Source organism: Pygoscelis adeliae, unplaced genomic scaffold, assembly GCF_000699105.1.
Source record: "Pygoscelis adeliae isolate BGI_AS28 unplaced genomic scaffold, ASM69910v1 Scaffold294, whole genome shotgun sequence".
Classification (NCBI taxonomy): Eukaryota; Metazoa; Chordata; class Aves; order Sphenisciformes; family Spheniscidae; genus Pygoscelis; species Pygoscelis adeliae.
Genome location: NW_008824722.1, coordinates 235,771 through 263,675, shown reverse-complemented (window position 1 = coordinate 263,675; position 27,905 = coordinate 235,771). Strand labels below are relative to the sequence as shown.

Genomic DNA, 27,905 nt, shown 5'->3' with positions numbered 1-27,905 from the left:
ATCTGTGTAATGAGTTGCAATAACAGTATTACTTTGAGATTTTTAGACACGATTTTCATGTTTAGCTTCTGTATCGGTTTATTATAGCTACATCTTTGCATGCATGCTTGTATCCATTATTGAGCTAATTAGAAATATATTAAGTAGCTCTGGTGAAAAATATAGCTAATACATTTCAGTGTTGGACTCTGTCTGCAAAATGGTACTGAAAAACAACATCAAATCTTATTTGTGACAGATTGCCAGATTACCTTTTTTTTAACAAAGCCAGACTGAATATTAAAAATGTGTTGGAGAAAATACATTTATATAATAAATTATGCAGACCGTACATGGGGCAATAGCAGTGCAATAAATTACATTGTTTCTGTAAGTATTGGATAAGCTGCATTCAATTTAAACGTCTGGCTGCATCACTGTCATGCTGGTCAGGAGCTCACTGGGGGCCTTTTTAACATTCCTGCACCCGTAAGTCATGGAGTCGAAATCCTTCTTTGCTTTGCCCTCAAATACAGAATTTCTCTGACGCCTGTGACTCGCTGCCTGCAGTTTAGCCGAGATCTCACAGTCGGATACAAAATGTAGGTTTGTACCCCTTAGAGCAGCGAGTTTTCAAGTCGCTGAGTGGTGCGGGTAATGTAGGTCTGGCTCATGTGAGGGATGTGGTCATCTTGTTTGCGTGCCAGCATCCCCAGTGCCGCACACTGTTGCAAATTTATTGAGTACATTTTTTTGGTAGATCGAGCTAGCAGAGAAGTGCCAAGCGTTGTGCTAGCATAGCTGAGCAACATTACTGGCTCGAGGGGGTGATCCAGGTTAGCTGCTGCTTTCTCAGGTGGACAGGCAGGATTGTTTCTTTCAGCATCATCTTGCACATATCCCAGAATAAAGTGACCGTGTAATGATGGCCTGGCTTTCCGCAGAAACTTGCTTTTGAAGGATATGAGTGCAGTAGAGCGGCTGTTTTCCCAAAACCAAGCACACTTAGTAGTTAATGTAGTTAGGGCTTCTCCCACTCTGTGCAGTATCAGCTCATAACCTGTAACACACTGTCCAGATGGATTTATCTGATTGTCAGAACAGTTTAACCCCTCTGTTGCAGATTTTAGCTGGCATTTCGAAGGAGGGGGTGTCCAGAAGAGATACAGAGGAACAGTCAGGCTACAAATCTATTCTCCTAATTTGAAAATCTATCTAAAGAATTACATGGTGTGACCATGTCAGAAGGGGGAAGTTTCTGGCCTTTGGATGAACCAGGGTGATGCAGTCCGAACTGCCCCAGAGCCAGACTCAGTCTGGGGACTGTATGCCAGGCCATGTGTGGACAGGAGATATGCTTCAAGTTCCCTTGCTGTCTCCTCGCTGGTGGAACAGCATCGGCTCTTTGTTTTCCTCTGTACGGTCCCCTGTGTGCATGCTGGAGAAGATATTTGACTCCCAGATACCCAAACGGCTATTTCCTATCTGCTCTGGGTACAGGGTAGCAAGATCACTGGAGATGTTCCCTGACCCAGATTCAGCCTGGGGCCACCCTTTGGATGGAGCTCTCTTAGACCCTAGTACTTGTCTCTGCTGTCCTTTTCAACTTACTCCCTGTGGCTATTCAATGGAGTAAGGACTCCTAGCAGGATCCCCTACATGTGAAACTGGCAGGTTTAAAAAAGAAATTGGAAGTTCAGTGGGAAGTAATCTGTGTTTCTCTCTAGAGCTAGGTAACACCTCTTGAGCACAGACTGCATGCATTACACTGTTTATAAAACATCTTGAGGCCAAGAATATGACTTGGTTTTATTCCTTTAGGCATCAGCTATGCTTAGTCAAATTAAAGGTGGGGGGGAACACACTCCAAGAAAATATATGAGCAATGTTACACAAAGAAAATTTACGAGTCCACAGTGGAATGGTTCCCTCTGAGTTATTTCCCCAGTTCTCATTATAGAGCAGTTGGATAGTAAAGTTAGGAGAGATTGTGCAGCTGAATTATGACCATTGCTGCATGGAGGAACCTCACCTGCTTCATATGGGCTGTAAAGGAAAATGGATAATGACATTTTAAAGACTTCAAAATATGGGAAGCTTAACGGAGTGGTCTGGTATAACTGTCTTATAGATGCTGCTTTTGCATAATAGAATGGTACAAGAGCTGGCCTATGGGAAATTTAGACTCCTCATTTCTGTGGAGCTGGAGAGAGGCTTCAGATTTGCTATTATAAATTATGAGATAAAATAGTAAGTTTGAAATGAAATGTTTTAATGATTTCCTTGTTGAGTTCTTATGAAATCAATACCTCCCTATGAAGCAGTTTGATTTCATGGAATCAGCATTCCCTGCCAGAAAGAAAAAAAAAAAAAAATCAGTAGTTTTTGTTAAAACACAAACTTGCAGAAAAAGAACCAGTTTCAAGTCTGTGAGGATGGATCACCTTGCTGCATTACGTTTAAATCCTGTTAGTGCCCCTTCCAAGCAGGAAGGGTGTGATTGTCCAAGAGGTTACTGCAACAAGCCTGTGTATTTACAACACATACAGCACTCCCATGGTAATTGCTGAAGGATACGTATTTATCCTGAGGCAGGTCAGGTAGCTTAGCTCTTCCTTCCATGGAGGGAGCATGGAACCACCTCAGGTTTACTGTGAGGCAGAAGTATTCAACAGCAGCTCCTGTGAATCAGCTCATATGCAGTAAATCAGAGCCTTAGTTTACTCCTGAGGACTTGCTGATTTAGCCATACGCTAAAATCATTTGGATTTAATTTTTTAATGTATTTTCTTTCAGTTCCTTTGCTATTTAATTCCTCCTGTTGATGGCTAGATAATTTCTGTGCTTTGCCGTCTGTCCTACGCATTTGACAATTCCCTGGTGAGGTCCTGGTAACTTTTTATGGTGACTATTGGTTTTGCTGTGCTCACCTGAGGAAATAAAGCTTATGCAGTCATGCTGTTCTCCTGCCTAGAAGACTGACTGTGCTACCCTAACGGTGTTTGAACCTGTTGACCAATGTCAAACAGACTTAACAGGGTGGTAGGGCTCTTGGAGAGATTTGGATTGTAAAATTGAGCAGGTGAGTAAAAATGCTAACTGTGCCTTCTGCAGTGGAGAAGAGTGGAGATGTGTTACGCTTGACCTTAGACACAAGTGAATCTAGACAGGGTCCTCCTGTGTGTGCCATAGCTGCAGTAAAAGCTTTAGTCAGAGCTCCTTCCTCCTTAGGCAATGACGAATCCATCCACAACATGCAAACCCACAGAGAAAAGAGCGTCCTTAGTTCCCCCGTTCATAGAGGTCTTCTCCAAGCTTACTCTGGAGCATGGGAACACACCAACTGGCTACCAGTTTGAGGCTTGCTATTTATTGGAAGAATACATCAGATTCCTCCCATTATATAAAATGGTTTCCCTGGACATGTCACACCTCTTGTTGGCTTTGCTGTGGAGTCAGGTAACACCGAAGTTCAAAGAGGCAGAAGTCTTTGCAGCAGCAAAAGATACCCGAGTCCTGGCAGACTGAATGTTGCCCTCTTGAAATGGTAGAGAAGGTGCTTGTTCAGTAGTAGCCCATGATTTTTCACAGCTACTCCTGAAAGCCATCTCACCTTCTCCTGGATTCTGGACGCAAATGCATTTTGTCTCATTAAGAAATACAGTGCAAAAGCACTTTTGTAACATCTACTGTGATTCAGTCTCTCCTCAAAACCAGTAAGAAACATTGCCACGGTATGCTAATCTGCACAGCATTACAGCAGGTCAAAAGGGTTGTCGTAGCAGAGCTTAAGAGTGAAAAGTGTTGGATTGATGGTTGCTGTAAATGGGCTTGAATAAAGCAGAGGCTGTTCCTGAACCTACAAGGGCCTCGGACAGCATCAGTGCTGTGATGGGATCCTTGCAGAACTGCCGAGGCTTTAAACTTTCAGGTTTACTAAACTGATATAATTTGCAAAGGAATGTTCTGTGCTTATCTGAAAGGGGAGTCATGTTTTGGCCTAAAACTAGAAATTGTTTTGGGATGCTTGTAGGAGTGAGTCCTGTCAGACTGGGTCAGTGCTCCATGGACATAAACTTCTTCCTGTAATCTTTTATTTTTACATAAAACATTTCTTTTACATGTATATTAATACCTATTTTTCATGTCTGTATTTTCAAGTATTTAGTTTATAAGTAGCTTCCAGTTGCGAGTGTAGGTGTCTCATTTGATATCTGCAGTAATAGGCATCAAAATGTGTACTGAGAGGTATGGCTGTGAAACCATGAATGTTGAGAGACCCGTATTAGCATCATTATCACTGAAGGTCCTGGTCCCATCCTTGGTTCATAGCAGTGCAAAACAGATCTCAGAAATGAGTTTGGAGGTGGCAGGCTGGTTCTCCAGTTAGTCCATGTGGTATGGGAGACATGGGGATGCATTCGTGGGAACAATAGGAGCTGTCTTTAGGCATGTCTGACTGAAGTGTGTTGCTCCTTGTAAGGTGTTTGTGCTTCTAGTGTACCTGAGATGAGTGCGTGTGTCGTCTGCCTACTCACCTCTTGGTTTTATGGAAATATATATGAACATGTAGGAAATACTAGCACATTTTACGTGTCTGTAGACAGAAAGGTAAGTTGTACGAAGTGTGTTATTGGCAGCACTGCAAATGATAGGAAGGTGTAAAAACCACAGGAGACTTTTTCCCATCCATCTGTGCTGTGATGATTTTGAGGACTTATCTAGGTGTTGTATGTTCTAATTCAACATTTGTGAAACCCCCAAATTTAGTTATAGATTTACTTTGGAGAAATCATTTATGAAAACTTTAGGATTTTTTGGTTAAAATGTTGTTTGAAGCCTAAATGAAGATTTTCATTGTCATGTTTTGAAAACATGAGTGTGAAAGGTGGGAAGGGAGGATGCTCATCCCTGTTTCCAGCATGAAGCAAGAGAAGGTAGTTATCTAGGCCTTTGTTCCTGTAATTTCTTAGTTTCTGTGGCTACAAGTCCTGTAATTCAAGCTGTCCTCAGTGCCGCCGTGGTCTTTGTACAAGAGCTGATCTTACATTCCATATGAGTTACAATGCAGCAAGTGAAGAGCTGAGTTTCAGGCTGTAATTCTGAATTTCTTGCACTCTTACAGGTTTTAATTTGGTTTCATGTTATTTGCAGAAATTTTTTTGTGATTTAATTGAGTAGTCAGTGTGAATTTTGTGGTGTTCATGTGCATGCAAGGGAGAAGGAGATTTTCTAAGTGTTCACATGGACATAAACAGGTGGGTTTCCAGCAGAGACATTTGCATTTGAAAACCTGCTCTAAACGGGCAGGGCTTTCCCAGGAGAAGCAGCACCAGCAGTGAAATGCAGCGATCGATCAGCATAGAATTGTGTGAGCATTTGATGGGCAAAATGTTGTGGTATAAAGACAGGGCCCAAGAATAAGCTCTTTGTGGCTTTGTTTCATTCCTGAAAACTGTGACTGAGAGGCTTTTATCATTTAAAAAAAAAATTAATCAGCCACATTTTGGCTAACCTGGAAAACATCACAAGATCCTTTGCAACATTCTAAGTGCTGTTTCTTTAATCCAATTTTGATACTAAAAAAAAAATATAATGTTTTTCATTTCTGTCTGCTTATATTTCGCCAACTCTAAAAGTAAAGTAATATCTGAACCACTCCTTTCAGTCGCAGAGCTGAAAGCGTGTAATTTGGTGTACATAATGATAAACTCTTTCTTTCAAGCAGCTTGCATTTGCTGTGTTTTCTTTCTTTCCTAATTTTAACTAAGGAAAACATTCCCTTACTTATCACAACACTTCTGTTACATGCCTCGTTTTTCGGGCCAAGTTCCTTATGGTATTTGGAGTTTATTTTAATTCTTAATCAAATGAGCTGTCCAAGAAATTCATCTGAAAAAACATATATAATAAATGTTCAAATACACACCAATGGGGACACCTGGTGGAGAAACTACGAGTTGCCCAGGATGCCCTGCATTAAACCCATGAATGGGTGAGCATGAGTTAGCTCATTAGTGAGATGACTGTGAGTATTTTTAACTACAGCAGCTGCGAGATAACTCTCATTAGTTTACCTGCCTGCTGCTGATGGCTCCCTGGAAGCATCCTGCACTTGCTGCTGGCCAAGAGTACGTGCACGCGGTCGTGGTGGTGCTGGTGCACACTGGGTGGCGTGCATCTGATTCCTCAGTGTCTGTTGTTTAATGTGACTGGGGACAAAGATGCAATTACTGGCAAATGCCATCTCTCTCTTGCCACTGCAGAAGCTGCCATGTTCAAGGATTCTCAGATAAGCCCTACAGATACTTATAGAGATGTGTATTTGGAAGGTGATGTGGGAAGGTTAGGTGAAGATCTGGGACCACGTCTCCTTGTAGCTGCAGGGCAGAGAACACTCCTCTGCATTGGATCCTGCTCTGTATCATGTGAGATGCTCCAGTCTTGACAGACAGCAGCTCAGGTAACCACTAACATTTTCCGGGCTGCAGTGGAAGTCCTAGTCCTCCTCCAGCGCACAATGCCTTCCTTTCCACACTCCTGTAAGAGTGGCCTTGGGAGAGACCACAGTGAGGACAGCAGCCCAGACTGGCTTCATTAATAAGCTTGGTCAGGAAGAGGGGTGCTGTGCTTGCCACTGACTTTGGAAGCAGGCAGGAGGTACTTGGTTCATCCCTGGGGCACTACACCTATGTCAAAAGCTCTACCTGGAGTGTGACAAGCACAAGACCCGAGGACAAGGCAGTTGGCTAGGCAGCGTTATTGCACACATGCTCTAGGAACTGTGTGCAAATGGAGCATGCTTTAATTGGTGTGAAAGTGGTCGTGGTTCATTGTTTTACTTCTAGGTCACTCAGGAAGCAAGCATTAGCCTTTCCTGTGATGGGGCAGCAACATACAGATGGGTTCTGGTGTGCCTTCTGGCATGCACCAGCTGTGGAACATGGGATTATCTGGGGGTTTTGTCTTCCTAAGTAGGAGAGGAGGAGAAGAAAGGAATGCTTACAGTTGTGAAGAGGGAAGGATAATTTCTGGCTCTTTGTTTTGATGCAGTCTATTCTGACATAGGGTGAGATTTATAGCCTACTGGTTTTCTCATTGTTTGGGAAAGAAGGAACATATTAATTATAATTCTGCACCAGAGCCACCAGACAATTGGGAGAGAAAGTGACTTTGACTTAGACCATCACAAGTTGGGCAGCAGACTGTGGATTTTTGTTAGATATAGCAGAGTATTATGTGCGTTTAATTCATATTTCAGAATCTTTTCTCTGTGGCAAATCAGAGCTGCATATTAAGTATGAATTGCTGTCCCATAGGCATCCACTATGACCTGCTGACTCTGCACCCTCTCACAAAACGAGACTAATAGTAAATGAGAGAGAAGCTAATTTTATTTGTTGGTATTCCATTCCTGTGTTGGGATTAATATCAAAGCAGGACACCATTTTTTGCCACAGAACTCGAGAGGGCAATTTTAAAGTCAGTGCTTGAATTCAGATGGCTCAGTGAGACCCCTTTCCTGCTTCAGGTGCTTCAGCTGGCTCAGAGAGTCAGCAGAGCTGGCTGGAGGCAGTCATCATGAATAGCCACCAGTGACTGTCTTGGTCCAGACCAGAGGTCCCTGCCTGACAGCGGTCAGGAGCAGATGCTAACAGAAGGAGTATTCTAGCAGACTTTACGGACTAAATATTTCTTGTTTCTCTTCCTTACAGAAAACACCTTCTGCAGCGGTGACCATGTATCGTGGCACAGCCCTTTGGACAACAGCGAATCTAGAATCCAGCATATGTTACTGACAGAAGACCCTCAGATGCAGCCAGTGCAGACTCCTTTTGGGGTCGTTACTTTCCTACAGGTATGACCCAGCAATGATGGCTCTGACTGTCACCTCCTGAGAGTGGAATGTGCCTAACATTGCATTTTGTTTAGCTCTGACAAGTCAGATGCTTATTATCCTGTCTTCCACCTTTCTTCCTTATTTGATTACCGTGGATCTCATCTCTGAGTTGTTACTCTGGAGGTAGTAAGCATTTTACCAGGCAATGGCACACTCAACTCTCAAGATAGAGGTCTGTCTGATGGAGAAAATGTTTACGCCGTGAAACAGACCTTCAGTTGAATATTACATTACTGCCCTGAAATTTCAAACATGAACATGGGGAAAAAAGCTGAGAGAAACACTTTTAGAAAGTAATGTAGAGCTAAATTCAAATTAATTCTATGACAGTATCGGTAAGTGATCCTCTGGTTTGAGTTCCAGGAAAAGATGTGTTTGGAGCAGGACTGAGAGTTGCTTTAGCATTATTTAATGGCAGAAATGTAGCTTACAGCATTGACACAAAGATTCTTTAGAGGCTAAGTGAGTTTTCCTGTATTGATCTACAGTTTAAGAAAGGTTCAGGTTTGCTTTGCAAAAGAAACATTTAAAAAATCCCTTGCGATTTAACCCTACTGTTCAGTGAGGGGAGCTTCCTTGGCCAAACAGGTTTGCTTGCTTTCCCGAAGTCCTTCTCAGTGAGAAGAGATATGTCTTAGATATGGGCTGCTTTGGACATTTTAAAATTGCAGATGGAGTTATTAACCTTAGTGAAAGAACTGGCGTAGTTTATACCAACTGCTGATTTCCCCCTGCTCTGAAAAAGCTTCCCTCCTGTGGGAAAACTCAGGTGTAAGGGGAAGCTCTGTTACCACAGACCTGCACAAGGCAACTGCTGTGCAAGGGAAAAGGCTTTCCTGAATTTTCTGAGGTGCCCAAATGTCTGTTTTATCAACAAGAAAGAGATGGGTGTGGGATTAATCAGTGAAAGGTGAATTGTGGGACCTGGAAGCAGAAATAGAGCGCCAAGCTAAGTAGGGTGATTCCTGGCTGACTCCCTAGTTAGTGCTGCATTAGTCCACATCTCTTCTTTAGTGACCAGCTGTCCTAGGTCAAAGGACAGTCAGCTTGTTGGATCCTGAGGCTCTTGGCCTCTAATCTTCCACAACGCATACAGTTGACTTGTTTTTCCCCTTTGTTTGATGCTTGTTGTTATGGATTTATTTTGACCCATGAGGATAAATGATTGTAAAAAGAAAAGAATGAACACAAAATAATTTCCTGTTTAGAGTTTTGCCGTTTGTATGTAATTAGTGAGTGAAAGCCCAGGGAGGGGTGTCCTGAAGCAAGGGTGATTCAGGCTGTTCATGGAGGAGAATGGGTGGGGATGAAGTGCATCTCCAAGGGCTGGGTCCTGAGAAAGTGAGCTCTGTAAGGGGCAGGGGAGGTAGGGTGTGCAGAACTGGGTACATGCTGACACTGATGGTTTTCCACACAGATCTCTATCAGTGCACACATGCGCTTGCGGCACAGGCACATCATGCACTTCTGCTTGCTGCTCTTCAGAACTTAGTTTTCAGTTTTCCTCTTTTCTGATAAAACATCAGTTGAACAGATTTTGATCAAAAATCCAGTGTTGTTGGAAAAGGCTTAGGAGTATTGAGGAAGAAAATAGAAGGCCATGGCTGAAATAATTTCTCATCCCAAAGAGTGAATCATTGTGTCAAAGGCACAAGCCAGTGGTTGATGGATCAGGAAGAAACTGCCTTCCTCTATCAGCTGAAGGGTGTTTCACCCCTTCATTTGATGCGGCTGATCTCAGCTGCTGAGAGGGACGTCTGGTATTGCTCAGTGTGGCAGCTCCCATCCTGAAAAGCAAACACATCCTGCCTTGTACAGGAAGGCAGAAGTCTGCAATTGCCTGCAGTGACGAGTGGATTATGTGATGTGTAAGCAGCTTTACTTTATGGTGCCGGGTAAGATGTAACTAGTCAGCAAACTGAGCTGGTCAAGGATTTATGAGCACCAAAGCATTCCCTTGTGGCAGCAGGTCCCTTGTCTGATTGAAATTGCTGGTGCAGTATTGCATTTGCCCCTAGCAGTTGGCTGACAGAGCACTGTTTTGCATGTGCTCAGACCCTAACCTGTCCTGTCTTGTGTGGACTAGATTGAAGAGTGAGAACAGACTAGTGGATCTTCAGTAAACCCTGATTTGTCACGAGGCCCTCCTCATAGTTAAGTTCACACATGCCATGCAAGATTAAATGTTACGTGACCAGGGCACTTCATGTGGTAAATGTAGAGAGATCACATAAGGAATTGCAGAATCTCTCTGTTGTCTCAGGCTCCATTTGTCCTCGCTCATCTAGTTAGTTTAAAGAAATGGTGCTTCTCTGTATCTGCGCTCTTTGATCCAGCACCACGTTGCACATTTTCTCTACAGTTCTTGCATGGTTCCCATCCAGTTTAGTGTCTCTGTTTTCATTTACTCCAGATTGTTGGAGTTTGCACTGAGGAACTGCATGCGGCTCAGCAGTGGAACGGGCAGGGGATCTTGGAACTGCTTCGGACTGTCCCAGTGTAAGTGCTCATGTAGCTCCATATAGGGGAGCATTCCCGTAGAGAACAATTCAGTTGTTTGTTTTTATTAACAATTTTAAACTTGTTGATGGAACTTGTTTAATCCTGTGCTGTAGCAAGAGATGGGAATTCGTTGCAAATCTGTTCTCATGCACAGACACTTAGATGACAAATTAATGAATGTGGAAGTCCACATGTTCAGGGTGAAGTAGAATGAGGTCTTGAAAGCTTAATTTCCTTCCTCTTATGCCTGCAGCATTTTCTCATTGGTTCTTCCTGAGAGAGCTGGGATAACTTACTGGCGACCTCTCTGTGTAGAAAGAAAGGAAGGAGAGGGTCTGACTTACAGTGCCTAGCAAAGCTTGGGTACAGTCTGAAAGTGAGAAAGTCACTCTCAAACTGGCCCCACTCTTGGTGGGCCAATTTGCAGTAGCAGTGCTCATGCAAGTGAAGTTCGTTGTTATTTCTCCCGTGGCAAAACAAAGATGTTGTTGGGTTAAGGAGGAGGTGGGTTTTAAATGTTAAATGATAGGTTGATGCCTTATTTGCTGCTAGGTTGCAGCTAAACTTTTTTTGGCTTACAGGTGTTTTGTTTAAATATTTTTCTCTTATATTTAGTGGAAATTATTGCTGTGTGATGGTAGCTCAAAAGATTTTTTTAAACAAAATGGTTATGAATATGTGTTCCTGGGCACAATAGTACACTCTCTAAGGTCACAATGGCCATTGATTGATTATTTGGAAGAGATCAGCCTTTCCTGCTGGATTTCTTAAACTTGAACTTTTCCCTTTTAGGCACAAGTGCAGATAATTCATGCAAATGCCCTAGAGTAGAGTGAATTTGTCCAGCTGCAAGCTTTGTTTCTGGGACCCCAAGACAATAAACACTGCCTGCAGCTCCCTTGTCTCCTCTAAGTCAATACAGATACAGCACCCCTTTCCTCAGTCTGCTCTCATGCTGGTTTTTGGCTTTTGTGCTGTGGTACAAGCACCTTTCCAAGGATAAAATGAAACCCAAATGTGCATGATTTGAAGGCAAAGCTGCAAACTTACTAAGCCGCTGATGTGGAGTCAGGGTAAAAGTCTCTTGCTTCAGTCCCTCACTGGGATGCAGGTGGCACCTCTGCAGTTAATAATTAACAGCTTCCAAAGTGATGTCAAAAAAGAGTGGCTATCGATGCATCTGAAAAGCTATAAAATATTAACTTTTATTGCTCCCACTCCAAGTGCTTTAGGGGACTGTAACACAGACAAGGCCAGAGGAGGGGGCTTTTGACTGCAATAACAAACTATCTCATGAAAAAATGAAAATTTTTATGGTAATTCCAAAAGGCTTCAGTTTTTACTTCAAATGAAAAGCACCATCTAAAGCTGACTTCTGCAGTCTGCCTGCACTGTGACCCAAAGTAAAGTCTCCGAGCAGTTCATCTTCGCAGTAATCTGTTTTCTATCACCTTTGTTTGGGAAACATCTCAACCCTTCTGGCTTTTATTGCTAATGAAAACAAAGATTTCCCTGAACCATCTAAGTACTTGACCATTAAGTACCAACTGGGCAAAATGTCTATTGTGAGGATATTTATCAGAGCAATAAGCTTTTTATCGTACTGAACGTGACTGCCGATCTCAGCAAAAAGTGCAGTCCTATTGGGACCCTGCTGCATCTTTAGACATGTAATAGAGGTATAAATCTCAACCCCATGCCTTGCCCATCTTTCTTAGACCTAGGCTACACTGGACTTCTCAGTCCCAATTCAGTTACCTGTAAGATTAAAACCCAGTTCAGTCTTGTATGAGTAAGTGGGTCCACACAGGGGACCTGTGTCAATCCTGACCGCTTTGCAAGCTTTGGTGGTGCCAGACACTAGGCAGGTAACAACTAGGTCATGGAAGGCTTTCATTATGTATTTAGGAAATGTAAAGGACAAATGCATGCTATGGGATGTATACACAACATAGAGGGGCTTCTAGGCTTGTTTTAAACTGTCTTGTGCTTCCTTCCAGTAAAGGTCCACTCTGAGGACTCTGTTGGGGAGTGCTAGCTAAAGTGCTTGTTTGGTTCATTACCTTTCTTTCTTTCTTTGTAGAGCTGGAGGCCCCTGGTTGATAACGGATATGCGAAGAGGAGAGACAATATTTGAGATTGATCCACATCTGCAAGTATGTCTTTAGTTAATAAAATGTCATGTCTTTTGTAGTAGTCGGGGAGAATTGGTTTAATGGTATAAAACAGTTCTATTATTTTCTGTAAAGGTGCTGTGATCTTCTCAATGTTTGCAGTAATCCTGGAAAAGTCTTAGAGACTCCCTTTGCCCTCTCAGGGTGGTTCAAGAGTGCACATGTCCAGCCTCAGGTGGATGGCAGCTCTAGGAAGAAATTTAGAGAAGGGAGACCAGGAAAGCAGAATCTCATATATGAGACAAATTGGTAAGATTTGGACTGCATGTTTTAGAAAGGAGGAAAATAGAAGAAGATAGAAGAACATAGAACAGTACAAGATTTAGAGATGACAGATCAGGAAATTCTTCCTTTGTTTTATATGCAAGCATAAGGAGATATAACATGCAGAAAACTCAAAACCAGCTAAGTAATATTTTTTCCCAGCAAATGTGACAGTCTAGGTCATTCGTGCAGGATGTCACTTGGGGCCAAGTAGTTAGTGTGGTCTGAGAAATAATGGGAAGCCAAAGTATCTCATGCAGTTGTTAATAATCCATGCAGAAAGATATATTAAACCTCCTTCTTCAGAGTTCAAGTTAATTTCTGAAGTTTAAAGACCAGAATAGGACCTCTATGGAGGTGTTACCGTCCCAGGGGCTACTGCTGATCCATGTGTTTGGGAGACGGTTCTGCATCCCTTCAGCAGAGTTATGGTACTGGAGTACATGGGTCCCAGGCAAATCCAGTGTGGTGCTGACCTTGTTTCAGTGAATCACTGAGTTTTTGCCTTTAACAGAGAACTTCTGGCTTAGCCTGGTAGGGCACGTGCATACGTGCACGTTTTGTACAAGCTATTGCATTTGCGTATGGTCTGCGTGTCTGTGTCTGATTACCCTCAGTTGCCTCACAGCATCTTTTATTTTGAAAGCTTAAGAACAAAACCAAATTCTACTTTTACTGTTTTTAAGGATTTGTTCATCTAAAATAACCCCAGTCTGAGACAAACCAAAAAAAAAAGTTCCACAGATGTCCCACAGTGTGGGAGCTAATACAACTGCAAGTCCTATAGAGTTTTTAGGCTCTTCAAAATTTTGCCCTCTCCCCTTCTGGAGGGTATTTGTCTATTCTCTGCACACTGGTGATTCCTAATGATAACAGGGTTTTCTTCAATTTACTGTAAATGAAAAGTAGCTCAGCTTACTGGAATCTGAGTCAGCCAAGGCAAGTTAAGGCAAATAAAGAGTACCTCTGCTTCAGCAGCGTGTCCTGCCACTGAAAGCTGCTATGTCTGTGGTCTTTCCGGACTTCCTCGCATTGAAGACATTCCTGTTTCTGTTCTCTCTTGCCCTTGCAGTAGTGCGTGTGCGCAGGTGTGTGTGTACCTCCTTCCTGCTCTGCTGCCGCAGCCCCTGGGGGTTCACAGGGCGAAACCTGCTGCTGCGGCGCTGAGTCCCGCAAAGAGCCTTTGCTGAGTGCGGGGAGCAAGGCTGGGCTGGGCTGCATTCAGCCACGTCGTGCGCCTCCTGCTCTAATTAGTGGGAAAAGGATAAAGTGCCATTCGCTTGGCATTTTCTTCGTGGTGGTAGAAGGGTGTGTGAGAGCTGAAAGGCAGCAGTGGAAGATAGGTGGAGGGGAGGGAGGGAGGGAGCAGGCAGAGGAAACGCACGACTTTCCTGGGAGCAGGCAAGCATGTTGCCTGCCTGGGAAGCAGGCAGAGCTTGTTTTGAGGCTGCATTGTCTCTTGTGGGAATTGGTTGAGGCCTAAACCCAGCCCTGGCAGCGGCAGCTGTACTTTCTGTTCAAAGTTGCCGAGAATGGATCCCAACTAAGATGTCATCCTAGGATGTCGGCAATTAACGCTGTGGCAACGCTGGCTGTTTTCTGTTCAGCCAGGCTTCCCTGTAGGCCATTCAGATTTCCCTGGCAGCACTGTCAAACAATCCTTGTCAGTCCCCATCTCTGCACTGATTCTCAGTGCTTTGCTTCTGTTTTAGCAGATCTCAGAAGAGAATAAAGCTGATTTGAATTTCCTGAGTTGTGGTTGCTGCTCTGCAGGTCACGCTGCAGTGCTCTGACTCGTTTAGAAAGGGATCAATGACTTATAAGAGCCTCAGAGCATCCCTCCCACATGCTGAGAGGAAAATGGGACAGAAACATCCTTTCTCTGAGGAAGGAAAAAGCTGAACCTCCTTTGCCCTGGGCTCCTCCAACCTCCTGCTCAGGCTGCCGTTTCAAGGGAGGAAGAACAGCCCTTCAGTCCAGGCACATCTTTGCTGGCTAACGATGGAGTAAAGCTGTGCATTGCCCCAGCTGCGAGTCTGCACTGGTTAAGGTTTTTTGGGTTTTTTCCCCCCTTCAACATTACTACTCACAAATGTTATAAAACAGGCATGCAAATTAGGCTGCCTTAGGCCAGCTCATTTCCATCAGCCCCCCTCGGTCTCCAAGGGATGCCAAGAGAGCAGCACTTCTTCCCCTGAGGAAGTGCTCTGCAAACCAGCTGAGATGCAGATGACGAGTCCCTTTCCCCCTCCCCAAGGCTCTGCACACCGACCGGAGGCCCCGACTGAGCCTGTGAGCAGGGGCCCTGGCTGCAGGGGTGGAGAAGCATGTCCCACCAGAGCCTCTGCCCAATGGAGTCCTCAGGGCCCTCTGGGCTCTTCTCCTGCCTGCTCAAGGGCAAGTCTGGTGGCTCTCCCATGCTTCCCCAGTTACTGGAATGAAAAATAACTGTGCTGACAAGTTAAACCTCCCCATGCCAGCTGATTTGGGTCCTCACAGAGTGCTGTGGAGGGCTCCCAAAGGAGCCATGTGCTAAATCTCACTTAGAGCATCATTTGCATATGTAGGATCGGATGTATTTTTTTTCTTTTTCCACAACTTCTATTTCTGGGTGAAACAACTAATTTTATGTTTAGGATATAACAAAAGAAAATCCCAGCAGATTTATTATTTCTCAGCTTTTCCCATTACGTTTTCATAGAAGCCAGTTTCCCCTGACGCCGGAGGAAGATCCCAACAAGTAGTCGTCTTTCAAAGAGAGAGGCAGAAGGAAGGCAGTCTCTTGAATGCTTAAATCTAAGTCAGGACTGCTCTGGACCTGCCCCCAGCCACAGGCTTCTGCCTCTGCTCTTGGGCCAAAGAGCCAGTTTAGGGAGGTGATCCAGCTGGAAAAAAAAAAAAGAGTTGGCTCAAGGGAAGGGGTAGGAGCACATGGAAGAGGGTGGGACTGCAGCCACTGCGAATTACATCAGCTTAAACTGCTGTGTAACCACACCCTGAGTGCTTGTGCTTATCTTTGAGCTGCTCAAACCTCTTTTGAATGGTCACAAGAACAGGCAGTGCTCTTTCTAGGGCGCAGCGTGTGCAGCTGGGCAAGGGGAGGAATGCATGCGGGTTTTAGCCTGGAAACTGCTTCTTAGGGAATAGATTTTGCAAAGCGCTGGATGCTCCCATGGTCTCTTGACTCCAGTGGCAAGGTCAAACTGGAGGGTAGTAATAACAAGCGGAGAGATGTGCTCCCATTGTGCTAACACAGCTCTGCTCTTTGCTGAAATCTTCAAAGTTTCTGTCCCGCAAGTGGTGGGACTTGCCACCTATTCTGAGGTGACCCAGATCTAAGCAGTGAGATGGAGATCTTGCTAGTGCAACTGAGCAGTACCAGAAGTGACACTCCTTCAGAAGAGGGGAAAACGAGCCCGGTTGATTCAGTGCCAGGGGAGAGGTGACAGCGGTAAGAACAGCCCTTCCTTCGTGTAGCTCAGCCCTGAGTTTGTTCAGCTCAACATTACCCCCTTGTGGGACATAGGTGGAAATTCAAACTAATGCCAGTTCCCCTAGCAGGTAGGTGTCCTGTGGAGGTTTTGGCTGTAGCTTAGGGCAGTCTTGCTGGCAACAGACACATGTCTCCTTGGGAAAATGCATGGTGTCTGAGAGTATCCAGCTGCTTGTGGTTGGTGTGCAACGCCTTCCTAGACCCAAATGGTGGTTACATGCTTGGAAAGCCCAACTTGCAAGAGAGGGAGTTTGTGTATTTTGCCAATAGAGGAAGCTATGCAAAAGCTTTGACATTGCACACAGATCTGTGTCTCCTTGCACGTTTGTCCTTTACTGAACACCCCAGCACATTGAAAAGCAGTGGTTGTCCAGGCAGTTTGCAAATGATAAACTCTCATGTATGATGAGTCTGTCTGTGAGCTGTTTTCATTGTGGGACTCCTTGGTAAGTTTGGAAAGGGATCTTAAGTTAGTTATTCAGGAGTTTGTTATCATTGACATATAATACGTAGACTGCCAAGCTGTGCTTCATACAGGTGTATACACTGTAGTGTCATAAATACTTTGAGTTGGTGTAAACTGGAGCTAGCACTGAAAGAGGCAACTCTATATACCCCAGGCTGCTGATTTCCAGCTCTGTCTTTCCCTGCTTTGTGCCTGCCGGGGCCACCTAGTAAAGCAGTGGGGAAGGGGTAGGAGTTCAGACCAACCTGCTATGGAAAAGTTCAGGTTCAGTTCAGACCAGCTCCCTGATTTGGCTCAATGGACCCTTAGCTGATATGTCAAAGCACAGGGGCCGGAGAGTGGAAACTGGCTGCGAAGGGGAGTTATGCAGGAGCTGCTGAAGGTTGGGTTGAGCCAGGGTGGGTTCCAGCTCAGGTTCAAGCCACACCCAAAAAAGTCTTGGGGTTTTGGATCTTTTCAAGCAGGAGAGAGTTGACAAAGGGATTGAGACAGATGGCTCAAACCTGAGTGGAGTGAGTGCCAAATGTGCCTGGGATGATCTCAGCCGGCCCCCGGAGGATGACGAGGACAGCAGGAGCATTTGCATTGGGACCCAGCCGCGGCGGCTCTCTGGGAAAGGTAAGAGGTCCTGGGCTGAGTTGCTGTTATGGCCTTTTGGCTTGTTTTCTGATGGGTCTGGGCAGTGGGCTGAATCACGCAGCATCTCGGGGTTTATAACAAACACCACAGTTACTGGAAGGCTCAGTATGTCTCAGGGGAACGAAATGAATTTTGGTGTGGCCTCTTGAGGAAGGCAGGAGAGAGGAAAAGAGATCTTTGCATTGTTTTGTCTAAATGTTTTTTTCAGTTTTTAGGCTATTTCTAATCTAAATCTGCAGAGTTAAACTGAGCGCTGGGTGAAACTAGGACTGTAAACACCTGCAAGGTGAAGCAACAGCATTTTCCCAGGCTGCGTTTCCTTATTAACATTGTCACTTCCTGGGTGGCAAGTTGGACTGACACTGGACGTTGCTGTAGCTGAACTCAAGTGATTCTTGCAGACACGGAACTCTGGAAAGAAGAAATAAAATACAGTGCAGTTCCCCTTTGCAGTGAGATGCCATCTCAGGGTACAGATCTCATAGCCATTACACATGCTTGAAATTATTCATGTTACCTTTCAAGTGGTGAAGCAACGTAAAATTTGAGGGCTTGAGATTTCCTGGAACTAACAATGATTTCCACAGGAATGGTATCTTACTTGGTTTTAAGTCCATGGTAAAAAAAAAATATTTAAATGCATATAGGGTTCCTTCTGGCTTCTGTGCAAATGTTTTGAACTGCACTGGATCTAAAAAAGCTATTTTCCCTCAGTCCTGCAAATGAAAAGCCCAAGGCAGGTATACATGGTGATATTTGTATATCCTTCAAAAGATTTTGAAATAATTTGGATATTTTTTTCTCTACCCGATTCTCACATTTGTCAAAAAAAAAAAAAAAAACAAAACAGGAAACTTCTAAGAAAGGTAGGAAAGCATCCTATTAAAGTATTCGGCCATTAGACATTATAGGAAAATGAAAAAGTAAAAAGACTGCATCTGAACTGCATAATTTGCAGTTTATTTTCAAATGTGAGCTTGAGGCTAAAGTTTGCCCTGCATAAAATTCCTTTCTTTTGTGAACCTTGTTGTAAATTAATCAACAGATTTGCAAAGCCAATTGCAAAAACTCAGGAACCTTCTTGCACTTGTTTGGTAAAGGAACAAATTCCTGTTATGCCTAATGGGAAAAATGACTTCCAGCACAAAGGCTGGAAGTGTCAGGAGGTTCTGTGAGAGCTGCAGAAACAGCAAACACCTCATTTATGAAAGGATACAGAACTACTCAGAACTTCCTCATTAGGAGGGCTCAGTACCAAAGGTTCCAGCTGTCCTTGCCTGACATAACATCGCAGCCCAAACCAAGAGAATTCAAGCTGACTTTATAAAGTGAAATAACTCCTAAGGTGCAGGAAGAGCTGTTAAGAATTCACCCTTAGCATCTCTTTCTGTAGGGGAAGAGTTTAGATGAAACACACCATAGAGTCAGGCCTTTAAAAAAAAAAAAAAAGCCAATATCTCCTTGTGTCTGTGATGTTTCTGGGGACTCTAAATCATGTTAAAAAAAAAATTCTCTTTGCAGATACAGAGCAAATCAGGGAGACTTTGCGGAGAGGGCTTGAGATTAACAGCAAACCTGTTCTACCTCCGATAAATGCACAAAGACAGAACGGGTTGAACCACGACCGAGCACCGTAAGTTTCACCCTGCACACTCAGATGGTGGGAGGAGGGAGGCTAAAGAGCTCAGCGTGGAAAACAAAGTTAAAGCTGGGTGGGAAAAGACTTGGCAAGGGGAGAGGAAGACTAGCAGCAAATACTTGCAAAGTGCAAGGATAGAGGGAGAAGAGGAGTTCAGGTTGGGTTAATGGGCTAGTACTCAGGAGGACAGATTTTGAGAGGGGTTTTGGACAACCCTTGCTAATGCAGAGTGGCTCTGGCTGTGTTCTGTAGAACCTGCTGTTCACAGTGTATGGTGTTTGAAATCAGACTGGACTGAGCCCTATAAAATGTACTGTGGTGAACAGTGCTATGGTATCCAAAGAGCTAGGTGGCATAGATGAGCGTTTGCTGATATTTTTGCCTGAGCATTTTGTTTCCAAGCTCATAATTACAAACATTTTGGTTAAAATACTAATTTTTTTATTTTTTTAAGTGACACTGATCTTGCCTTGCTTAAGCAGGCAGGTACTGGCAGTAATTACATGCCAATACCACCCTGGTCTCTAATAGTCTGTAGAGTAACAGGTGATTTAAGTGGGACTACATGGGCCTGTAGATCTCTCCTCATTTGTAGCTTTTTACTTCAGTGAATCTATAGGAAATTACCTGTGGTTTCAAGCCATCTGCAGTATCTGCACTTCTGTCTTTTTGGGTTTCTCCCCTTCCCCTCTTAGGCTTATTTCAGTTGCTAGTTAAATGTCTTCCCATCAGTTTTAATGTTTTCACCTAAATGATACAGAAAGGCATGCATCTTTGCTGCAGTCTTTCATCTTGGTATTTCCTTTGGTTTCCTAGTCTCCAATGAACATTTGTGCTTTCTTATTCCAAGAGTAAAGATCATCATGAAATCAGCTCTTTCCTGTAGTGCCAGGCAGGGACAACATGCTGCTCTGTTTCTTTCTTAATTCAAGCATTTCATGAGAAAAATATTCCTCATACTTGGTTAGGACCCTGATGTCCTTTCTTGTTCTGTTTTGTGGGTGACTTCTGATTTGCCTTACGTATGAATGTTTCTGAGTTGCCTAATCCTTTGGGGGAGGTGGTATGTCAATTGCTGATGCTGTGTACTAATAAGTAGTATGAGATATTGGTGCTTATTTTAAAAAAAAAAAAAATCTCAAGTGGCTTTATTATTGCTTTGGGAATAATCTTACTTTTGCTATATAGTAATTATATGGAGCCAGATTCTGACCTGACTCAGATTTTGAGTAGTACTTCCCTGCCTGGAGGTTGGTCCCGTTGGCCCTGCTGAAAAAAAAAAATTATACCATCTGATTTGCACAAATCACACCCAGCCTTGGAAGGCTCAAAAGTATTGAGCAAGATTTATCACAGATGCTGGGCTCCTGCATGAATCTGCATGCCCAGTAAAAGCTCTGATTTCCCAGTGGCTGGGGACAACCAGAAACATTTGGGGTGCACATCAGGTCAGGGAGGCAGCTGATGGGTAAGCCTTAATGCTGGGAGGCAGTTGTAAAGCTTTCTTATCTAAGCAACGTTATTCAGGGTAAGATAAGCAGAGATACGCTCAAGACAGAGTGGTGGAAGGTTAGCAGAGGTCTAAGATGAAGCACACAAATATTTACCTGGGTTTTTAACTGTTCTGAGACAGAGAGGAAGGCAGGTCAAATTCAGAGCCTCATATCTGTGACAGTGCTCTTTGTTGCAAATCTCTCTTACCTGTAGCAGCTGCGCACCCACCCTACCTGAAGCCTGAGTGGTAGGAATGGCTGGTTCCCAGTGTTTGCCTCCTGGAAGATCAATACACTTCTCTGAGGTCTATGGTTACCACCATGGAAACTGATAGCTAGCCTGTTTCTCCATAATAGTTAAGGAAAGAGAGCTGTCAGCTGTGTGTCTTGCCAGTGGTTACTCTGGTGATAGTATCAGAGGGATAGAGATCTCCTCAACTTAAAACAGCAGCGTGTCCTAATACTTTCTTCCTCTACCTTACTGACTACTTTGAGAGGAGTTTGGAAAAGGGTCTTTTTCTACTTGTGCAGTGGCTTCTCTTCTCCAATTCACGTAGCAGATACAATGGGACTTGTTCAAGGCATTGACCATACTGAGGGGTGGTTTGTTCTGGAAAGCAGTGTTTAACTCACAACCTCTAACTAACTGGTACTTAGATCAGACCTGATGATTACCCATACTGTGGCTAAAACATCGGTCAACATATTTTCCAGCACAGTGTGGTATACATGAAGCAGCAGAAGATGATCTTATTAGGTTTCAGCCTTTCTTAATACACTGTCTCAGCATGTCTTAGGCATTTGAGCAAAGTTGCTCAACATGCTGTTAACTACATGAGCGTGATCTGGAGACTCTCTTCTCCAGCTGCTGCAGAGGGATGTAACATAGAAGTTCAGCTTTTGCATGTAGTAATTATATCTGCATCCATGTTCCCTACAGGTACCTGCAGTGGCAAAGGCTGAGACATGAAGGGCACAAAACCCAGTGCAGATACAGTCATTTCATAAGACTTACAAGCACCTGAGATGAAGGACAGGTCTGCACATAGATCTAGTCCTTCTGGTGCGATCCTTGCTTGGGCCTGGTAGGTCTGGGACTCAGTTCTGTCCTTCACTGTAAATCTTGTGTAATCAAAGGCAAGTCATTTAGCTATTGAGCTTCAGTTCTGAATCTATAAAATGGGACTAATAACAATGTCATCTTCTTGAGGCACCACAAGGATAAATATGTTAACGATTACGAGGTGCTGGCTGATGGGAAGCAGGCTTGTGTGTAATCATATCCTGCACTGTACACACCAGACCATAAAACAGCAAACCCGTGGTTCGTTGCAAGGGTCCTGTGAATAACTGGTGCGTTAGAAGCTCCTCGGGAACTTGACAGAAACACTCTGTTGGGGCATGGCAAATTGTTCCAAATCTACTTTCCATAGGGAGCACTGCAGAACCCCAGGTTGTCAAATTTGCACCCAGCTGACATTAGGATGTTAAAGTCTGACACGGACTCTAATGGCTTTGTGCAGAAGAGGAATGTGCTGTTTATTTATCATAGATTTGCAGTCACCAACTGCTTTCCTAGTAGCTTTCTTCCCTTTCTTTTATACTAACCCTACCACCCACACATAATAATCTATCAGGGTTTAAAGCAGACAACCTCTTTTGCATTCAGCATCACAAAATAGTATTGGAAACACTCAAACTTTTGAGTATTTATTTGTATAAAATGTGGAGGATCCAGATTCCATACAGATTTCCCTGTCTTTGTGTAGTTACAGTTTTCAGCACTTATGCAAAAGCCTCACATTGTTTCGTTGCAGATAGGGCTTGATTCAGTGTTCTGGCTCCAGCAAAGCACATACTTACATGTTAAGCATGCATATTACCAGTTGTTCACTGTCCCAGAGTCCTAAAAAAAAAAGTTCCTTTGAGAAAAAGCTGGTTTCTGTCAAAACCCTGTTGGGCAGCTGTAGTACTTTGATTCATTAGTGTTATTACTGTAGACTGTGTAGCCCTTTTTCTCCTAAGGATATGAATAAAAGCACTCTTAATGCTTAAAACTGCATCGGACATCTGTTTCTCAAAATGACTGTTAGCTCAGTTCATAAGCAGCCATTAAATCAGTTCATATGCATTAAACAAAAGAACATGTAAATTAATCTTTGGAAACATGACTAATCATTTCGACCATAGGTAACGTAATACTCTTGATTACTGGTTGGGAAAATGAGGCACATATGAATACAAATGTACTTTACAGTGGCGCATTATTTATTTCGTAGGACCCATCAGCTTAGTAGGTGCTGCTCAGACAGAAATGCAAGGCTCCCAGTATCCTGAACCGTGCAGATTCACTCTTGTTGGATACGGCAAGCTGTTACCCACAGGGAACGTTTAGATGTCAGATTAAACACTGCTGCTGTTAAGACCTGAGTGGGCTGGAAGCTCCAGATGTCAAAGTTCAATGACACTTGTGGAATCTTGCTTCATTCGCTATTTAATTTCTTGATGTAATAAGTTCTGGGGCCGAGTCTTTAATTGTCCCTGGCAATTAGCTCTGTGCTGTCCTGTGAGGTAGGCGAGTAGTATCTCCACTTTATAGATGAGGACAGAAGAGTTAATTTGCCACAGTTGCAGTGAGAGCCAGGGTTGGGATAGGGGAATTCTTGACCTTTTCCACCCCTCAAGGGTCCCCTTGATCACGCAGCGTTGCTGAAAGTGATGTTTTTCTGCCCCTTGGCTGACTCAGACCGTTCTACTGCTCCTGTGAGCTGAGGCATGGAGTAGAAACCCTAGAGCTAGCACGCTGCATTACTGCATGTGTTGAGGCTAAAATTATCAGTAATTGCTACATTTCGTTGTGCCAGGATTTAAGTAATGCCCACGTGCATCCCCTGTGTCTGAAGGTGAGACTTGAGGGGTGGAAAAAGGTCTCCCAAGGCTGTGTTACTTTGACAAGGCTTTTCCAGCGTCTCTGCTGTTTATCGCTCTCCCTCCTCTCAAGAAGGATAAAGTGGTGTGGTTCAACCTGCCCGATTCCCGTATTTCCGTCTGGGATTTCCTAGATAACTGTGCATGCGCTGGTCCCCTCATACACAGCAGTCATTTGTCCAGGGACCCACAACGGATGCCCCAGAGATCTCAAATCCCATCTGCATTCAATTTCCAAGCAGAAAGACAGGGAAACCTGAACATATGGTAGCTCTGTGCCCATGTGCTAATTCCATCGAGCCCTGAACAATTTCCAGCTGTGCAGGGAAATGAAGGCAGGTTCCTGGCAAACAGAGCAGGGAACAACCCTCTGGCAGGTGGGGCTGGCAGGACTGTCCTGGCTGTGACCTTCTGGTGCACTGCACCCTGAGCATCTCAGGTTGTTGCCCTTCCCTTGTGTGAAGAGGGAGGAGTTGTGTCACTCCAGAAGTCCTCCTGGGATAACCCCAGACTGACGCAGTATGCCTGGTTTGGAGCGCATGAGTAACAGTGGCACCGCTTGCGGGACTGGAGTTCACTGCCCATGTAGTTCCTCTCGCTTGGTAAATAGGGCATGCCGATTTCCCCTTTCAGTGAGTAGCGTTGGGTTAATGCACATTAACAAGCTCCATCTGAGCAGCATTTCTGAGGAAGCTCTGATGGTAATATCAACATGTAGGATTTGCTTCGAGGCAAGTCTGCACTTTGCTTCTGCCCGTTGCACTGGGTTTTGATTGCTGCTTTACTTGGGCAGAGGGAAGCTGTTGTCTGTGTAGCTGGTTTCCTGTCTTCAGTTCTTGGAGGCAAACTTTTACATAAAGGGGAGCATTTCAGTGTTCTCTGAAACTGTCTAGTTCTGGCTAGACTTTCTGATTCTGCAACCACTAAGCAGTAAGTTTCCAATCCAGTCCTGCTTATTTAGGCATGCTCTCTCATCGAGACGCCATTCAGTGGTGTCTTGCTTGAGTAAGGAATGCTGAATGGGGGGAGGCAATATACTTTAGGGAGTGTCTCTCAGCATGAGGCTGAGTGCTGGGTGACAAGCCTGTGAACTAGGAAAGCAAGTATCTGGAAAAACAGTGTCAGTAGAAGTGCAGAGCGGTCACTGTGCTAATAATTTGCACTTCTACATAGCTTTCCCCATCTAAGAATCTAAAAGTGCTTTGCAAACATTCACTTAATCCTTGCAACACTCCTACGTGGAAAAATGTCTCAGTTTTACAGTCGGGGAACCTGAAGCATAAAAAGAGTTGTTTGACTTTGCCCATGAGTCTGCAGGGTGCCAGTGACACAGCCTAAATCTCTCAATCCCAGTTCAGCTGCAGGTCTGGAACAGTCTGGCCCCTGCAAGCACTGACAGTAGTTATTATGCAGCTTTGCAAAGGGATATGTGAGTGGCAAGAAGATTGTTGCTACTGGCATTGTCCTTGGAGCCCTTCTGTGCCAGGAAATGCACACAGAACATCTTCACCGTCAGGTTTAACCAGGATGATGAGCACCCAGGTCTGAGCACTCGAGCTAGCCTTTTCTCAGTGTGACCACAGCAGGAGCTATGTAACCGTGTCCTCCCCGTTTCTGCACTTGCCTCTGCGTCTGTGACGTGTCCCGTAACTCTGTGTGCCAAGATGCTTAGGGCTCTTTCCCACAACTGCTGGTTTGCCCTTCAGGGGAAACTGTGGGAAAGACACTGGAAGATTGCCAGCACTTAAGTGATCTTTGACCATATCTTCATTAGGGAGTGAGGAGGTTTGAAATAGCCATGGTTGGGAAGGGAGGAAAGGAGAAAAAAAAAAAAAAGTGGTCCAAGCTTTCTCTCCCAGCTGTGTGAGCTTGCACTAATGGTTTGCATTTGGTAACTCACGGTGCTGGGTTTTGTACCAAGGAAGCAAGGAGCAGTGACTGTAACTCAGGTTAGTGATGCAGTGGGCACCCACTCCTACAAAGAGCCCCGCCGTGGCCAGCTTCCAACAGCGTGTCCGTTGTGATTTTGGTACCTGGGAGGGTAACTTGGAAATGCAGCAAAACTATGCTCCATGTCAGCGGCAGAACTTGGAAGGGAACTGAGACCTCCTTCCGTGACAGATCCATGAGATCAAACGCTCTGATCATAAAGCAAAACACAAATGCAAGAATAAATAAACCTTTCTTAATCCGATCAACCTGGTTATTCTTGAATCCCATAAAATAACTGCCAGTGGGGTTGTTTGAGAACAGGTTGCTATAAACATGACATCAGGAGGGGACATCCAAACTTTGTGCAACCCAGTGATTGCATTGGCAATTTTCCAGGATCCCCATGGGCTGCTGCTAATTGGCATAAAATTAAGCAGGTTGCAGCCACCCTCATCTTTAATACAAAGAGCCCCAGGGAGGCTACAGGTTCCAGCGTGTGGCTGCTCACATCAAGAAGGAGCACAGCACGCTGGGACGTGTAGTCTCTTCGGGCCCTTTCTCCCTGTTGACAGAGGTCTGGGGAAGCTGCAGGTCACATGGGACACCTTTGCAATGGTTTGACAACCCCTCTCTCTCTCAAAAAAAAAAAAATTAAAAAATCAAATATGGCTTTGGTTAAGTTCATGGACTGTTAATCAGCATTCACGAGATTTAAAAATAAAAAAACCTAACAAACATAATTTCCTCCTTCTCTCCTCTGTGCAGAAGCAGACTACTGGTAGAAACTGAAGCTGGAAAAAATAGTTGAAAGTCAGCTAAAGTCACCTTGGTAACTGCAGCAATACACTTGCCCAGAACAGGAGACATCAAACCCAACTACAAACAGCTTTAAAGAAACAAAAAGAATGTAATCATCTAAAGAATTAATCTGACAACTGCCCACGTTTACACCTCCCACAAGCTCCCAATCAGAGGGAAATGCGCTTTAATCTCTTCCAGCTCCCCTCCTGTTTCACAAAACACGAGATGTGCAGTCCTTAAACTGGGGCATTTCCGGCATGCTGCTTCCATTTAAATCTACTGCCTTTCCTAATGCCAGCAGCCCTGGCTTTTGCAGACTTGTTTTTTCTGGACACTGAGAAACATGAATTTTTTTGTGTGGGTTGGATGAAGTATTAAATCTGGAATAGACAAAGTTTGCAACATTTTACATGATAGTCAGCTAGATCTTAGTCATAACAAATAAAACTCCACTGGCTTTTGCTGCTGATTTATTTGGTGATGGGGTGGAGGAAGCAAAGGCTTACGGGTAACTGACAGTTGTAAAACCAGGGATGTTAGTGTTAGAAAGCAAATTTTTTCTACATTTTCTTCTGAGGCTGAAAACTACAAGCTGTGGATGGCAGCATGTTACGACGTGAACTTTTTATTAATAACAACCTAGAAGTCCTGCCGACCCTTCATCTGGGCCATCACCCTTTGGAAAGGTCAGCACAAGGATTTCCATTACCAAAGGGAGAATTTTAATGGGTCTTGCTGAGTCGCTGTGTCATGCGACATGTTCCAGAGTCTGAAAGTGATGGCACTGTGGCCTTGTGTTGTGCGCAGTCCACAACACGTCCAGAAGTGCCCACCACAGAGAACTCTGGTTTAGAAAGGTATAGCTTAGATAGAAGGTTACTTGGTTTCTGCTATTGGAGTTTCGCCCTTAACGAAATTGTGTGAGCTCCACTAAAGTGAATCAAGAAACACAGAGACCGTGACTATTTTGGAAAAGTTTTGTGGAAAGGATTAATAATTTCATGTCATTCAAAGTATTAACTACTATTTTGCTTCACTCCTTCACCTTTTTGACAGAAGGGCTGGTTACTTATTAATGTGAAGTCATAATTATTGACAGCCTTAAAGTCATGACAGTTCCGTTTGATAGTTATACATTAGTCAACATCTTCTCTTGAGCATGTAATGACAAACAGCATTTGCTGTTTTTAATAAGACTTAGAAAGCTTTGCCCCTTGCCTCCGGAATATTGTCGTCATTCCTGTTATTGCACTAACAACCGGAGGCTGTTCCCCTCTGGACTGCGGCCCCATTGTGCTAGCAGCTGTACTGGCTAGCACGGTGGAAACCTAAAAACCCACCTTCAGCTCGGAAGGTTTGGAGCCCAGGGGTATGGGGAACTGTCCTGCGGCTGTCTGTCCTTCCAAAGCATGAACCTGCAGTAGTGATTGCCTGGGAGGCTGTGTTATGGGACGTGCCGGGCGCATTTAGGTAGTCCAGGTGAGAAGGGCAGTCTCTCTTGTCCGTAGCAATAACATTGCTGTAAAACTCCGATCTGCTTCAGGGTACGTAAACTCTGGAACTGCATTTAACAAGTGCAAGCTTATGGCCTGCTTGAAAATCATGCGTTGCTAATGGCTGACCCTTTTGGTAGGGATTGATAAATGAATGATTGGAAGCGGTAGACCACAGGCTGACTTTCCCACAGCTCACTGT

General features: G+C 44.2%; 1 protein-coding gene across 2 annotated transcripts in view; it reads left to right on the top strand.

Moving 5' to 3' along the window:
• Nucleotides 1-27,905, top strand: part of SUFU (suppressor of fused homolog (Drosophila)) — an 85,532-nt gene that overhangs the window by 37,014 nt on the left and 20,613 nt on the right. The window contains exons 3-7 of one of the 2 annotated variants that reach the window (XM_009323233.1): nt 7,695-7,837; nt 10,293-10,378; nt 12,465-12,537; nt 17,243-17,396; nt 18,939-19,050. In XM_009323233.1, coding sequence (XP_009321508.1) covers nt 7,695-7,837; nt 10,293-10,378; nt 12,465-12,537; nt 17,243-17,396; nt 18,939-19,050 — 568 coding nt within the window. Of the gene's footprint in view, nt 1-7,694; nt 7,838-10,292; nt 10,379-12,464; nt 12,538-17,239; nt 17,397-18,938; nt 19,051-27,905 lie in introns of both variants that reach the window. The other variant, XM_009323234.1, reaches the window with a different exon arrangement.